The 17,173-nt window shown below is 36.7% G+C and overlaps 1 protein-coding gene and 1 pseudogene across 1 annotated transcript in view; both read left to right on the top strand.

The window, feature by feature from the left end:
- The first annotated feature begins 761 nt into the window (after window positions 1-761).
- Window positions 762-17,173, top strand: part of PPP1R1C (protein phosphatase 1 regulatory inhibitor subunit 1C) — a 117,137-nt gene continuing 100,725 nt past the window's right edge. Inside the window, exons 1-2 of the mRNA XM_032406930.1 lie at window positions 762-1,123; window positions 2,801-2,861. Of these exons, the coding sequence (XP_032262821.1) occupies window positions 1,043-1,123; window positions 2,801-2,861 (142 nt within the window). The 5' untranslated portion in view covers window positions 762-1,042. The remainder of the gene's footprint in view (window positions 1,124-2,800; window positions 2,862-17,173) is intronic.
- Window positions 14,091-17,173, top strand: part of LOC116637511 — a 40,453-nt pseudogene continuing 37,370 nt past the window's right edge.

Below are 17,173 nucleotides of genomic sequence, written 5' to 3'. Positions count from 1 at the left end.
AAGTTTCACTAATGTTTTCTAGTCACTTCTGTATTCTTCCAAATCAGAGGATATGACTGGCTCCACCAGGAAATGAAATAGAGGTCATTACAGCAGCAGTGACTTTCAAGCTGTTTGCTAAATTTAGCTGTCCAATACTTTCCACTCTAATGAAAACTGTGAACTACAATTATAGAATGCTGGAACAGAACACAGCTTAAAGGTCACCGAGTCCAATCTCCCATCGTTTTTCTGATTAAGGTATGGGGGCCTAGACACAGTCTGAGATTTGCTTGAGGACACAGAGCTTGTTAATGGTAGAGATGCAACTTGAACTAAAATCTGCTCAGTCCGGGGCAGCGGTGTCCGTATTACTACACCACGGATGCTCTGCTTCCCATGGTCAGTCTTACCTAACTAGATCTCGCAGCTGAAATATAGCTGATATTATTGGTTGTGGCTTACCTTCTGCGGCCATTCATCAATTTGGTGCCTGAATGTGAAATGGCAAAGGCGTCTGACTTACAAGTTGCTACAAGAGAAATGAAATTATTTCATACCCAAACCCTGCCCCCAACTCTAAAAACTTCCTGCTTTATGTTCATCAATAATGAATGGCCCATCCCTGCAATACTCAGAGGGAGCTTACATTGCACTTTTGAGCAGCCGGTTAGTAATGTACAGTGGATAGAGCCTTTCTTTCAAATCCCAGGGCAGCGGGTCCTTCAAGGCAAGCATTGCATTTTCAATTAGCTGCTGAGTGAATGCCTGGCATGTGTATTAGTGAAGAAGCACACAATTAGCTTATTGTTTCTTTCTGTATTGTGCTGAGACGTTCTAAGAGATTGGTGGGGGAACAGACAAGCCAGGCATCACTGTGGAGTTGAAGAAGGGATTTACTCAGACCTCGGCATCTTCACTTGCTCGCTCTGGAATTACAGCTATTTATTACGAAGTGCCCTGTGTGGCTGGGTGGAGTGTGCCTGAGGAAACACATCCCAGACACCACCTGGGGTTAGTCTTTCTGAGCCCTTCCAGTCTCTGACTAATTCTCGTCATTATCATGGAGCCCAACAGTCCCAAAAAGATACAATTTGCTGTGCCTTTATTCCAGAGTCAGATTGCACCTGAAGCAGCAGAGCAGGTAGGTGGAATTGGGTGGGGACCAGTTCCTGTATATAAAGTAATACGGACATACATTCTTATTAATTGAAAGCTTCTCTACCTCTTGAATTTGCCTAACTTTGTGACTTTCCAGGATATGTGAATAAGAAATAAGTTGGTTTCCATACGGCACTTGTATTTGAGTTGCATTGGGTGACCTATTGACTAAAATGTAGCATTTCATGTGATAAGAAATTGCACCCGTTAGAGAAAAAAAATGGTTATATTAGTGATTCAGATTTGGATCCAAAAATCTGTTTGCTTTTGCTTACTGAATTAACAAGCTCAACATTTAGAGAAACCTTAAACAATTCTCAGAATTAGCAACCTTTTATTTCATTATTTATAAAATAAAAAAGATTCATTTAACAATGAAAGCATTAAACTTTGAAATAATTTCATATTTTAGGGTTAATATTTTTTTAATGTTTTTCATCATATATTCAAAGCAGTAATTATAAGTATGTGTAATATATGATAGATAGGATTTGTAGGTGGTATGTATAATTTAAAAGACATTTTATTCAGATATTAAAATAGTATTAAACATTTCCTGGATTCCTTTTCTATGTCTAATATACCTATATATCTATATTTCTGTCTCTCTCTTTCATGTAAAATTGGTTTACATCTGTATCACCTTTCATATTCAGATTTATTTAGACTCCTGATGCAATGAAACCCCTTAAAAGACCATTTGTGGTAAAATTACAACAGTGGGGAGGCAAAAGCAGAAAAAATGTATGGGGTCATCAATCTAATTCATTAATTTCTTACAACCTCAATTATCATTGAATCCTTTTCCAAATATTTTACACAAAGTCTTAAAAATACTTACTGAATCTGAGACTCATAACTTTCTAGGATGTTTTGATAATCTGAAATAGATCCTCCCAGACTCAGGCCAGATAAATATAACCTTGAACTTCATATATCTATATTGAATGGAACATTGGTTCTGTCCTAGACAAAATGTCATTGGTAAATTTTATCCTCTATCCTACAGACATATATTTTAAGAATTTACCTATATATTTAAGAAATCAAGAACACTTTAGAAAGTCTAATCATAATATGCTCCTGTAACTCTTAAAATAAGAAAAAAATACCCACATCAAACCTATTAGTTTTAAATGAATTACTCTCCTAAAATCCATACTCATTCTTTATTTGTCCTAAATATGTTACTAGAAAATAAGACAACCTTATAATATTAATTGAAATTAAGAACTCAGGCTGTTAAATTTAACCTGCTAGAAATTTTAAGTTTTCTGAGCTTCTCTTAACCTGTTTAGAAATAAGGATAATGGATCTTGAAAGCATCATCATTATGGGGCTCCAAGAGAGCCATTAAAACTAGCAAGTCATCCTTGTACCTATGCTGCATATTATTTCAGTGGCATCATTTGATTATACACAACTATTTCTTTTCTGTGGAAAGGTAGCTTTTTTGGTCAAAGAAGGTGATACTAATATCTGAAAGTTCTACTCTCTGGCTTTCCATAATTCAAAATAGTGAGTACCTACTGTGTGCTCTCCAGAAATTTGCTTTTTTATGTTGGGAAAAGATGAGGATGGAACAGTTCTGCAAGCTGTAGAGTAACCCGGGGCAGCGTCTGACTCTCACTGACCTTAGCTGGGCCTTTGTTGTTCACAGATCAGAAAAAGAAGACCTACACCAGCATCGCTTGTGATTCTCAATGAACATAATCCCCCAGGTAAAGAAGCATGATGTCTTTGCATTGATAGAACAGAACAGAATTGTTTGAAGAACATCAGAGAGTATGTCATGGCCAAAAGGTTTCAATTTAGGATTTCAGTCAGTCCTAATCTAACAAGCTAGTCTATAACAATGGATCATAAACAACATCAGAAATATAGAAACTGTCTCAGTCAACAGTCTGCTTTTCCTCTAGAATGACACATTGGTGATGATACGGTACAAAATGGTTTCTTGTTTGTATAGAGACCGGTTTAGTGCTTATTAATGAGCATGGTGGAAAGTTGTTGAATTAGGTTCCGAACCTCAAATTACAGTCTAAGAGATGCTTATATCTCTATAGAGTAGGTTTTTTATTTATGAAAGCTTGTCATGGGGTGGGCAATGAGCTAGCACTGGCCACAGCTTTGTTGCTGATGTCATGTCTGAATAATGCAATTGACAAGTAATCAGATCAATTTTCAGTACTGCCCATTTGAGAGTCATTCTGAAGGGTTGCATCCATTTGTTGTGGTTTTACTTTCCATTTCCTGTAAAAAGTAAATCTGCCTTATTCCTGATAAATGACTGTGATCTGCAATATACAAACATTATTTACTTATTGAATGGAGGTGATTTTTATCTCACATTTAAGTGCTGCTTCTAGAAATACAAGTAAGACAGCAAAGGTCATGGCATTAATTTGCACACAGGCAGGACTTGGTGTTGGTTTTTTTATAGGTCTAAACAATATGGGTGGACAAAAGGAGTTTGAATAACAGAAACATAATAAGTCCAAGTACAGGCTGTAGTGAATAATCTGTTTTAAGAATACCAAGGCAAAATAGTCTTTGATTTTTTTTTCAAATTCCTTTCTAATTAGAGAAGCATACATAAGAAAGTAAAATTCTAATAGAATATTCATCATTGAGTCTAAATCCAGGAAGGTGTTCAGCTGATGGGAAACCAAAGCAAATTTATTCCGGATGAAAATAGGGTTTGTTTCTATTTCTATTTCTTTAAAGTGCTATAGCATTTGAAAATCATTTTCAAATGTATTATCTCAATAAATGTTAACTTATTTTGGTTTAATAAGAAGTGTAAATGGTACGCACTCACAATTTACAAATAAACATAAAACTAAAATCTTCTGGGATGCCTGGGTGGCTCAGTCGGTTAAGCATCCGACTCTTGATTTTGGCTCAGGTCATGGTCTCAGGGTCCTGGGATGGAGCCGTGTGGCGGGCTTCATGCTAGGTGTGGAGCCTGCTTAATATTCTCTCTCTTCTTCTCCCTCTGCCCCTCTCTGCCCCCTTTTCTAAAAATAAATAAATAAATAAATAGAAAAATAAAATCTTCTCAGATTGGAAGTCATTTTACAGCAATTTTCCATCACTGTCTTTGCTCACAGCAGCAACTTTTCTACAATGTCCTAGAATTTACCTCCCCCAAGCCAACCTTGTAAGGTGTTGCCCAACTTGATTTCTAAGTGTCCTGCTACAGGTATTATTACTGTTTGAACATAGTGGAGCTATGTAAATGACCCTTGTGGCTCTCATTCAAGCCCCCCAAAATAGTAACTAATGTTTTTTGAAAGCCAAATATGTGCCATTTATAGATGAAGGAAATAAGTATCAGAGTGGTGAAGTAATTTTTGTGGAAGTTACTCCACTGTAAGTGACAGATTATACAGACAAACTCAGATAAGTCTGATTCTAAAGCCCATGCATTTTCTACTGCATGATGCTGGCCCTGCAAATTTCAGTTTGCATTACATAGTGAATTCTCTGTAAATGGGATTAGACTTCCAGGCCCTATTGACAAGCAAATCTGAACCTTAAATAAATCTTTTGTCTAGATCACTAAATTTAGTAGATTAGGAATTATACTTAAGTATCCCTGTGAATCAAATTTAGATTTTCTCTAGAAATCTTCTTCTTACCAGACCTCCTAATCACTAGATGGCATTGTTCTATCTCCCTTATTGACTCCATACTTCTCTGTTTTTAATCGCCACTGGAGAGAACTTAGATGCAAATAGCATCTCACAGAGAACTGTGTCATTTTAGTAATGTCATCTCCCTGCATCTTCAGCCTCTTTTTGGAAACTAGAATAGTTTAAAAGGGACTGATTAGCCCTTGCCTGTGCATAGTAATGTGTGTGACAACCAGAGATTTCTGGACTAACGTTGGGTTCCTGCAGCAAAAAAGCCAAACACTACATCGCTTCCCCAGTAAAAATGATCTATAACCATGATTACTGGAGAAATAAATATAAGAACCAACCAAACAAACCAAATAAACAGCAACAAAAGAACAAACACCATACTGAACCAAACGAAACCTAGATACTAATCTTCACTATCGATGTGGTCTTGGTTGGGTAAGGGACAACATCTCCAAGCTTTATTTTCTCATCTATAATGTAGAGATAATGTCCATCCTTTCTACTTCACAAGGTTGTTGCAATGATTGAAAGAATTAATGTGAACACCCTTAAAAGTTGTAAAGTGCAGCAAATGTTAGGTGTCATTAGCTGATGTGTTCTGGAATACAACCTTTGCATGTGATATTTAAAAGTTAACGTAAGAACAGAATTTTCATAATCTCATTTGTACTTAATATTTCTGACTGACCCAAAAATTCTTTTTTCCAAATATTACCTGAACATTCTCTACAAAACAAAACAAAATAACAGCAACAACAAAAACTTCAAGTGTTAAATGACCTTATTTAAGCAATTGTTTCTTCGAGCCCTAAAAAGTGATATATTCTTTAACAAATAACAATTGTGTACAGCTCTAAATCCTGGTAAACTAAAAAAATCTCTTCAATTTTACTGAAATTTCCCAGAAAATAACTGAGTGTTCTTGGAATCACCTGTCATTAATGCTACTTAAAATTCAAATCCCTGAAAATCTTTCCTTATTTCCAATTAATGTAGCAAAGAAAATTAAATTTTCCATTATAGAGACATAATTAACAAACCCTCCCAATTCATTTAATGAGACAGGTATCTTATAATCACTGTTAAATGAATTAAACATAGCTTCCCTTTTTTCTAACCTTTCCTGGAGTTTGCAGAAATAGTCAGTTATAGAAGTATTTGAAAGACTGATCTGCTTTTAGATTCAGAAAAACATGCATTGTTTATATTTGATAGAGGGGAAACAGAATAGAAAGATGTTAACATGTACATCCAGACTGTTTGCTAGTTGATCTATGCTGGTCTAAACATATAGATGAGGCAGGCATTTGATTGGTAGGATTTCAGGGCAGCAAAATGTGCTCTCAGTCCTTTTCCATCCAATGGCCCAGAATTCTCAGCAGCAGAAGCACTATGGAAACAGATACACAACCTGTTTAGGATATATCACCCTTGGGCATAGGTTAACAACCATAACTTAAAACAATGGGAAGCAGAACTAAAAATTTTGAATTGAAGTCATCATGCCCCCCAAAATTTAATAGCAATGGGTATGTCCTTATGGTGGAGAGAGCAGAAACAATGTGTTTGCTTCTAGGAATGACTCTAAAGAGCCAGATGGCAGTAAAAAGAGACTTGAAGCCTGACATGTAAAGTTAGAAAAGGACCAAAGACAAATTTTAACTTTTTCTTTTCTTTTCTTTTCTTTTTTTTAAGATTTTATTTATTTGACACAGAGACAGAGAGGGAGAGAGAGCACAAGCGGGGGGAGCAGCAGAGGGAGAGGGAGAAGCAGGCTTCCCGCAGAGCAGGGAGCCCGATGCGGGGCTCGATCCCAGGGTCCTGGGATCATGACCTGAGCCGAAGGCAGATGCTTAACGACTGAGCCACCTAGATGCCCCTAATTTCAACTTTTTCAAATATTTTCTGGGACTCCCAGTCTAAGTGACCTTGTAGCAAACTGCTTATTTTTCTGTATTTTCAATTCATCTTCTGATTAAGGGCCTATTGATGATGAGCTCTCTGAGGCTATACCGTAGAGCTGCATTGTCTATTCTTATACTGTGTGCTGTTCGCTTTTACTCTTGCATAATCTGGAGCTAACTGCTTTGGTTTCTGTATTTTTATTTAGAGAAATACATACAAATCCTCTCTATTTAGAAATAAATGGCAATGCCAACTTTTGCAATTTACTTCATCAAATTTCTAGATTTAAACATTATTTGTCTTTAAGTAGACTTATGAGAAGACTGTATATTTGGCTACCAGTATTAGAAATCTAGAATTGGAAAGAACTTCAGAAAATACCTAATTTAACCACACATCTTTGTGAAAGATACAAAAATCAACCCAAGTCCCTGAGACTTGCTCCACTTCATATATCTCAAAGAAGAATCCATAATTACCCCTACTCTTCAATTCTAGATCCAATAATTTTAGATGTTAGAAAATAGTTTTATCAAACTTGGGTGATATCCCCACTTTATTCTAAAATAACTCCTTGTTTACTCTCTTCAATAAAAGTTTATTTTATTTAAATACAAAAAATAATTCTTTATTATTTTCTTTATTATTTTTCTTTATTATTATTCTTTATTATTTTCTTTTCTAAATTGAATACTCCTAGTCCCTATAAGGGCCTTAATGAACTCAATCCAAATTTTCCTTTTCTCTTGGCCTTTGGAACCCAGAGCTGGATATGGTCTTTCAGTAAAAAGCTAACCTAGGTCTTCTGAATACTAAAGTTTGTGGCATTCATTGTCTTCCACTTACTTTAAATAGAGACAATACGGTTACAATTAAATTTAATGGACCTGATGTCTATCATGCATGAGTGAACTTTAAGAGGCCTGGAGCTTAGTGAAGGTTTGGGTAAGTACCCAAGAGTTTGGGCGCCATTTAAAAGTTTACTGTACATCTAAAAAGTGGGATCAGAAATACAAAGTAAAATAGTTTTCTGGGGCCATTTATTGAACTTCCTATCATAGCCGAATTTGGGGGAGATCGACTTTCTCTCTGACACTTTTGGCTTTAAACATTTTTAGAAATGAGGAATAAAAACAAAGCATTTTCTCAAATAGGTGAGGATCCTAAAAATTAATTAATATGAGACACAGGAATTAAATATCACACTTATCTCTGTTCAACCTTGAGATAGTAAGATAGTAAGTCTAGTCAGGAGAGAGAATTGGGTCTCCCAATTGACTGGGCTGTTTGATGCCACAGACTGAAAAAGAAGCCCCAGTCCATTCTGGATGTAGCATATGATTTTCTAAATGGAGCTTGCACTTTAGGACTCTGACACTAAGTTAACTAATGAGGTTTTGAAAGCTCTGGATTGATAACCCTGAGACATTGGATGATAGCTAGAGAACATTGCTGGACTGAGATTGAGTTGTTCAAAATAGAGGGGCTCCAGGAATTTCTGATGATGGGGAGGTTTTGCAGGGTCAACAAAGTTAAAGTGGAGATTTATTTCCAGTGTTAGGACATTCATATGCACATAATCTCTTATCATGGAGATCTTCTGTTTTACCAAATGAATGATTTGTAGTCAAAAGGCAATGGGCACCTTGACTGCAAGCTCCAAGAATCACACTGAGGATTTTCCTGGAACTTAAGGATAGGTAGGAAATCATCAACCCCACACCTGAGGTGCCTGTCACCTCCAAGGACCTCCAATCAAATGTACTCAAATAAACGCTGTAAGGGACTCACAGTCCATACAGTTTTGGTTCATTCTCAGTTTTCTTATCTTCTGTGGAACTGTTGTTGTAATTCATTCTAATCCACAATCCTTGCTGATTATTCAGCATTTATTTTGCCTTTTCACTATTAATGGCAATATAAAACAAAGAAAAGTCCAATTTTTGAAGATTACTTAGGAGTTAACTGGTATTAATTTCTAAGGAATTTTTAGAAAAGCCTTTTTTTTTCTCCTCAGCATTTATTTCTATGAGTTATTGAATGCCAAACCATGCTGAATAATTTAAAGACAAGTGACGCAGTGACTTTCAGAGATTCATGTACTGCACAATTGATTGACTTATTTTCCCATAAATACTCAATCTGGGCAGCCAAGTAGCCCATTCAGTCAGAATGTTAACTGTGAGCCAAAGATGAGGTTCCAGTTCTTAGTAATGCCAAGGTTTGCTATACTGTAAGTATTAAAAAGGAACTAGCATAATCTTCAAATTAAATGAACGAAAAAATGAAAGGGCAAATCATAAAACTATGAAATAGTTTTATTTCTACTTCATTTCAGCAAAATTACTACTTTTGCTCATTTTGAATAATAACATATACTGCTTATTTTTGTGTTGATTTTAATTAGAAATCTTAGTGAAATATGACAGAATGACAGTAGGGGTCAATTCACTTCATTTTTCTTGTTCTCTGTTTGCCTACTTGTGGGGGGATATTGCAGGTGAAAATAACTCGGAGGTACTTTTGCGTGATGTGGGGAGGCAGTATTGGTAGTAGGTAGAGCACTGGCTTTGGAGTAATACGTGTGTTTGAATTTCAGCTTTGCCAGTACTGAGTGTGTAGTTAACCTCTATGGGCTCAGTTTCCTCCTTTCGTAAGGGGGATATTGAGGTGTGAGAAAATGCTTAGCACAGTGCCTGCAACCAAGTAGATACTGAAGACATGCGACCCCCTGCATCATTATACCCATGCTGAGAAATACGGTGTTCTCCTAAAACTTACATTTATCAGAAGATGACCCAGCTCCTTTCCAATTCTGGCTATGGTGTCAGATAGTGTCAGTTTCCTCAAGAGATGGGGGTTCTTGATAAGAGAGAAGATGTATCCTATCTCCTAATTCATCAGGATAAGAATACACAATCACGGAATTGTTATGTGTCTTATACTGTGATATTTGTAAACCTGTCTTCCTTACAAATAAAATTTCCATGAAATATGAGTCCCTTAGAATTTTCTTTAAAAAAAGCAAGCTACTGGGGTGCCTGAGTGGTTCAGTCAGTTAAGCGTCCAACTCTTGATTTCAGCTCAGGTCATGATCTCAGGGTTGTGGGACTGAGACCTGTGTTGGGCTCAGTATGGAGTCTGCTTGTCCCTCTCCCTCTGCTCCTCCCCGCCGCTTACTCTCTCTCTCTCTCAAATAAATAAAATCTTTATTTTTATTTATTTATTTTAAAAAATATTTTTATTTATTTGAGAGAGAGAGAGTGAGACAGCAGAAGCAGAGGGAGCTGCAGAGGGAGATGGAGAAGGAGAAGCAGATTCCCCATAGAGCAGGGAGCCCGATGCGGAACTCGATCCCAGGACCCTGGGATCAGGACCCAAGCTGAAGGCAGACGCTTAACTGACCAAACCACCCAGGTGCCCCAATAAAAAAATCTTAAAAAAAAAAAAAGGCAAGCTACTGATGTCTTTAAAGTTACAAAAGGCAATAGAGATCTTTGTAGCAGATTTGTATTTGACCAAAAATGAAATCCATATTCTAATAGTATGTGATTATTAAGTATAAAAATCTTTTAGAGATATCTATCAAACATTCATGTGATTGCTCACATTTATTTCCACTCCATTTGTTTTCACTTCCTTCCATACACTATTCCTGTGCCATATTTTGGCTAAGCTTTCTTTTTTTGGTTCCTTCTTTTAGTTCTTTTGCCAGATCTTAAAGCTTAGTCTAGACAGGCTCATTTGTGTAAATCAGTCTCCATCTTTTCCACCAATTTCTCTTATTTAAATTGCAGCATGAAACTCACTTAAATCTCAAAAATTTTCTCTGACTAGTTTCATCATTGTCTGGCATTTTTATTCCAATACTGTCTTCTCACTTCCAACTCTTAAAGCTATTTATTGGTTTATATATTCAATACAATTCAAAAATATTTTTTGAGTCCTTATTCTAAATCCTCTAGGAACATGTGGTTTAGATAGTGGAGAATAATATGTCTACATGAGGACCAGGATACAACTGTAAATGACAGAAATCCCAACTGCTCAGACCATGGTAAGATTAATTCTGGCCAAGACATAGAGGAACTTATTTCACATGTTCATTAATTTATAAAGCATCTGTATGACTTATTTTGATCTTAGGGCTTTAAGTTTTAAGGATTGGGTCAGAACTAAAATTTTACTATTTATTCCAAACTAGTATAATAGATATAGTTACTCAAACTAGTAGACTGAGCATCGCGTTGAGTAGATGTTAGATGCCCATGAGCTATTAAATTTAAATGGATAAAAAAAAAAATCCTCAAACCAATGGCAATCCATCAAACTTTCTGGGTACTTACTCTGATTAGGACACAGTGTTAGCTGCTCTAGGAGATAAAACAGTTAAGTCACTATCTCTGCCTTCGTGGAGAAACCTACTTGAGACATTTATAATTTGATACATGTATATTGAGAGTAGAATCAACAGCATGTGGCAAAAATATAAAATATATTTCAATTCAGTATAGAAATGTCTACATTTTGGGGAATTCAATTATAGTACTATAAAGTACAGTACAAAGACTAGGTGCTTGATAAATGGCAACTATTATTTTGGGGTGGCAGGCACATGGCACTTAGGAGTAGAGACGCTGGAATCACTCAGGTCTGGATATAGATTTCAGATGGCTGCTTACTGCCTGTAAAGTTTATGCCAGGCAAGTGGCTTATCCTCCCAGGCCCATTAAGTGAGAAAGCTGGATTCAAGTGGCTCTGAAATGCAGGTTTCTTTTTTTAACATTACTATATTTCACTAAATATAAAATATATTCATTAGAAGCTATTCTGAGTCCTTTGAATAAGAAGATGTGCATTTTTGTGTCTTCAGAATAATATACAAGTACCACACCATTGTCGATTGTTACGGAGAGTTTAAGGGCACATTCAGTTTCAAATTTAAGATTGAAAAAGTTACAAACAGCTCTTTCTAATTGTTTCTAGTTCATAGCCATATTTAAGACAAACAGTAAATTAGTGGTACTTGACAACCTCTCATAAAAAATCTAGTCAAGTTCTGTAATGAATCGAGAGGAGTTATTTCCATGTTTCTTTATTTTAGAATAGCTCCAGAACAAGCTTCAAGCTTTGGGATGTTTTTTCCTCTTCTCCCACCATTTTCTACCCTTGAGTTCAACCAAGTAGTGATGTGACACTGTTCCAGCAATTCCAGACACAATCTGGTAGCAGAATTTACCAGGGGATTAAACTGAAATGCCCCAAGGGCTCAGTCAGGAGACACAGATGATGAGTACCTACGCTCTGTGTGGGACATTGTGATGGAGGATGCAAACTCCATTCAAATCTTTCAGATGAAACAAATAGACAAAACCACTATGAAAGAAAGAAAGAAAAAACACTGTGAGGAATGGGTGCACCCAAGTGGTAAGTTTCCATAGGACCTAAAGTTGCACCTTTCAAAGTTGTTCCTGTTACTGTACTCTACCTTCTATACTGCAAGTACTTTACTAGATGTAACACATTGTCCCTGACACTAGAAAAGCAGTATACCTGGAGATCAGAAGGAACCTGTGAAAGCCTGAGGTAGAGAGAGGAATGTCCTGAAGCAAATGTCCCAGCTGCAAAGTAGTTGAAACCTGGGAATTCATCTCCCATTCCCAGTCTGTTTGCTGTCACTGTCTTCTCCATACTCTGTCCCCCTCAGGTCTTCCCCAGTATTTCAGCGGCCCCCGGCACATGCTAGAAAATGTTACATCCAAATCTGTGAGTCTTCCTTGTGTTGTGGGTAGAAGATTATCTTTGAATTTAACTCAATGACTTTGTATCACTCGGAGTAATTTGATATAGTGACAATTATAGTGCCTAACAAAGCTAATTTGTGAAATAAATTGCCAAAATCTGCATCATCAGAGGGGGATATATTGACAAGTCTGGTTAGAATACAACTACAGTTTGACCTTGGCAATAATGCTGAGGAAAAAGTGCTGTGTAAAATAAGAAAAGCTAGAAAATTTGTTTCTTCCCTCCCTTCCTCCCTTTCTTTCTTTCCTTCCTTCTTTCTTTCTTTCTTTCGTTCGTTCATTTGTTCCTTCTTTCTCATTCTCTGGGAGCAATTTTCTACCATTATAGGAAACAATTTTCAGAATCACAGTCTTTACATATAAATACATATTGACTTGCTTGTAAAAACAGAACTGAATGCACAAAATGAAGATTGAGAACAACAGTTATTTTGGAATTCAATTTTTAGAATAATTTGACTCAAATACTTGACTCAATGCAACATCATTTTATACTTTCCTTCCTATCTGACAAAATCGAAATATTATAAAACATATATACAGACCTACATGTGCACACACACACACACACACACACGCATATATATATATATATAAGTCAAATACCCAAGTATATGTCCAAATATCACAGGCAATTTATCCATGTAATAAAATCAACCTCCACTAAATGACCTACTTACAAAAAGGCCAGGACCTACCAAAGTATCTAGAAAAGGTTTGTGAACTCGGGTTATAAATGGAATAAAGTTAATAATAATTATTTAAATTTCTAATCCTTTGATTTTAAAACCAATAGATCAGAAACTAATCACAATATTTTAAAAACCATGAATAAAAAACATTGAAATTATGGATTTAAATGATGAAATTACTATTTTTTTTAAATCAAAAGAGCATTTTAAAAAATAAGTTACATTTACTAAATATTAATTGCTTTAAGACTATCTTCTCATTCGGGTAGATTTTGTATTTCCATTTTCATAATTCATGAATACAAGAAGTATTATAACTAGATATAAAAAGTGAGCTCCTCCTGCTACCATCTGCAAGTCAATGTCTAGCCAAAATGTGTCATCCAATTTAAAATCAACCTTTAAGGGGCGCCTGGGTGGCTCAGTCAGTTAGCATCTGCCTTCGGCTCAGGTCATGATCCCAGGGTTCAGCGGGGAGCCTGCTTCTTCCTCTCCCACTCCCCCTGCTTGTGCTTTCTCTATCAAATAAATAAATAAAATCTTAAAAAAAAAATTAAAAAAATAAAATCAGCATTTTAACACTTAACCTCAGTGATTATGTTAATAGTATCCCCATTCTTCTACTTGCTGAACCACACAACCTTGGAATCACCTTTGACACCTTTCTCTCCCCCTTAGTCCCCTAAATCTATCAACGGCTTTTCTGCTGATTCTGTTGTATAGGTTGACTCTATCCCTCTATGTTTTTATTGTCTCTGCTCAGTCTGGGACATTTATTGCTTTATTCCAAAATCAGTAGTAGTAGAAGCAGTAACCTCCAAACTGCTTTTCCATGCCTTTAAAACTGGGAGGTGGTTTGCATACAGTTGAGGCCTAATGTTAAAATCAGTGAACACGGCATGACTGGGAATCGCTGTCTTAGTTTCCAGTTCCATGAAGTACAGATCACGGTAACTCCAACACTGGTTGTGCTGCTGGAATCGAGTGAGATAATGTATGCTAGCAACACTATTGATGGTAGATTTGTTTTTTCTCCACTCTGGCTTGTGTGAGAGACTTTGGCAGACTTAATTATATAATGGGTGATTGACTAGGGCAACTTTACTTTTTCATAATTGATATGTTAAAAGCTGTAATTTATATCCTATAATTTACCGGTCCAAGCTCTTAATTAGCTATGATAAGGCACATGAGGTCTTCTCATGAGGAGCTCATATATTTAATCATAATCCTCACATCATTCCTATTTCTTGCTTTAAATAAGTCAGTTATTTCCTCCATTGTCTATTAATCTATATTACCTAAATTGTTGATAACTGTACTAAAGTTGAGATTTAGTTAGAGGAAAGAAATACACAGAGAAAAATGAAAATAATTGTGTTAGATTATGGTTAATATCACTGCTTTATAATTTCTTTTCTATTGCCTCCTTTATTTTTGGCTGAGGGCTCTAAAACTGAATACAGGAAACTTGCTCATTTGCCATAGGTACCTTCCTACTGAAAATAACTTTTCCATATGTGCAGGAATTTCAGATCAAGCAGGACAGACTCAGGCTGGATTTGCTTTCCAAAGTACTCTAAGGATTATCCACTTTCCCTTCATGGATCCTAAGCACTGCCCACTTGCCCCTAATGAGTAAAAGGTTTTCAAGAAATAATGCCGAAGACCCACTCACCATCACATTTCAGTGAAGTAAAATGTCATGAATGACTGAGCTAAAATGGCTCATCTCAAAATTCTGCCACAGGTCATTTGACTTGGTGAATAGCCCAGAATTCCTGCTTTAGTCAGCCAATGAAGGGCACCTTTTTGCTTAAGGTCTTGGAGATGAGCAAAGATAACTTCATATGCTAGTTCTATGGTTCACAGCTGTCACTGGAATCAAGGCAAAAACTAGCTATACTGTTTATATGGACACTTACAGTATAAGAAACATATGCAAATATATTCTGAAGTATATTTAGGACATAAAAGACAAAAGCATACCTCAAAGCTACATATAATTTTAAAAACCATATAAACTTAAAGGCAGGGGCGCCTGGGTGGCGCGATCAGTTGGGCAGCCGACTCTTGGTCTGGCTCGAGTTATGGTCTGGGGGTGGTAGGATCACCTGGCTCAGGCTCCCCTTGCTCATGTTCTCTCTCTCTCTCCCTCAAGTAAGTAAATAAATAAACCTCAAAGGCAAATTTAAAGTGGTTAATAGTAATGTATCTTCCTTTTGGTAATTTTATAGTTTGAAAACATAATTTTCACCTATAATATTTATGCTCAACAACTCTGTGAGATAAATATTATAACCTTCATTTTACAAAAGGAAGGTGATAGGTGAGCTGCTCAAGGTCAAAGAAGCTAGTAAGTTAGTAGTCTGAAATTTATTTATTTATTTATTTATTTATTTTATTTATTTTTTTTTTAAAGATTTTATTTATTTATTTGACAGAGAAAGACACAGCGAGAGCAGGAACACAAGCAGGGGGAGTGGGAGAGGGAGAAGCAGGCTTCCTGCCGAGCAGGGAGCCCGATGTGGGACTCGATCCCAGGACCCTGGGATCATGACCTGAGCCGAAGGCAGACGCTTAATGACTGAGCCACCCAGGCGCCCAGTAGTCTGAAATTTAAACATAGCTTATCTACCCAAGGTCTAAGCACTTTCCACTACATTAATAACATTCTTCTTTCTACAAATAAGCAGTATTATACTCTTGTTATTTTATTTCTGTCTTCCTCATGGAAGTAACTATAAGCAAGTTCCTCATTGTAGCTTGGCCAAGTGAGATTCTGTTTGTTTGCTTGTTTATATTTATTTTAGAGAGAGAGAGACAGAGAGTGCTAGCAGGGTGAAGGGCAGTGGGAGAGAATCTCAAGCAGACTCCCCTCTAAGTGCAGAGCCCAATACAGGGCTCAATCTTCTGACCCTAAGATCATGACCTGAGCCAAAATCCAGAGTTGGACACTTAACTGAGCCACCCAGGCACCCTCAAGTGAGATTCTGTTTGATGTAATACCAGAATGTACTTCTTTCTATCCCAACATAAGTGAGTTCATTCTAGAGTGGTAATTCTACATCTTTTTCTTTTTATTTTCTTTGATAATTTATTAGATAAGAGGACCTTAGAGTTACTAATACTAGATTTTTTTATTATATAAGCAAAAAAATAACCAGACAGAAAAATAAATCTCACCCATTATTCCATTCTTAGAGTTAGATGCTGTTATTTATTCATGTTTCTGTTTGTCTACCTTTATGTCTACACTTATTTAAAAAACCATTGTCTTGATTCAAAACATTAGTTGGAAGGCTAACATTTACATTTGGATTCTAGTTGACTCTGAACATGACTGATTTGTACACATACTGGGATGCCATCTTCCCTTCCTATCTACTGTAGTTTTTCTTATCTTCCTAGACTAAGATCAAATCTCCCTTCCTCCATGAAATCTTCATTGACCACTCTAGCTGGAAGGCTTTACTCCAGCAGAAATAGCAACTCAGTGAGTGGATCCATTTGCTCTAAATGATTGTCGATGCCTTTGTCACCTAGTATTGCCCTGAAGGAATGGATTATAGAAGTAATAGTTCTTTTTTCTTTCTTTTTTTTTAAATTATGTTATGTTAATCACCATACATTACGTCATTAGGTTTTGATGTAGTGTTCCATGATTCATTGTTTGTGTATAACACCCAGTGCTCCATGCAGTATGTGCCCTCTTTAATACCCATCACCAGGCTAACCCATCCCCCTACCCCCCTCCCCTCTAGAACCCTCAGTTTGTTTCTCAGAGAAGTAATAGGTTTTAATGTGAGTCAGAAAAAGAAAGATTGGTGGGGCGCCTGGGTGGCTCAGTCGGTTAAGCTGCCTTCGGCTCAGGTCATGATCCCAGGGTCCTGGGATCGAGCCCCGCATCGGGCTCCCTGCTCGGCGGGAAGCCTGCTTCTCCCTCTCCCACTCCCCCTACTTGTGTTCCCTCTCTCCTGTC

This window comes from Phoca vitulina, unplaced genomic scaffold (genome assembly GCF_004348235.1).
Source record: "Phoca vitulina isolate PV1807 unplaced genomic scaffold, GSC_HSeal_1.0 scaffold1, whole genome shotgun sequence".
NCBI classification, from domain to species: Eukaryota; Metazoa; Chordata; class Mammalia; order Carnivora; family Phocidae; genus Phoca; species Phoca vitulina.
This window is presented reverse-complemented; position numbering and strand designations above follow the sequence as displayed.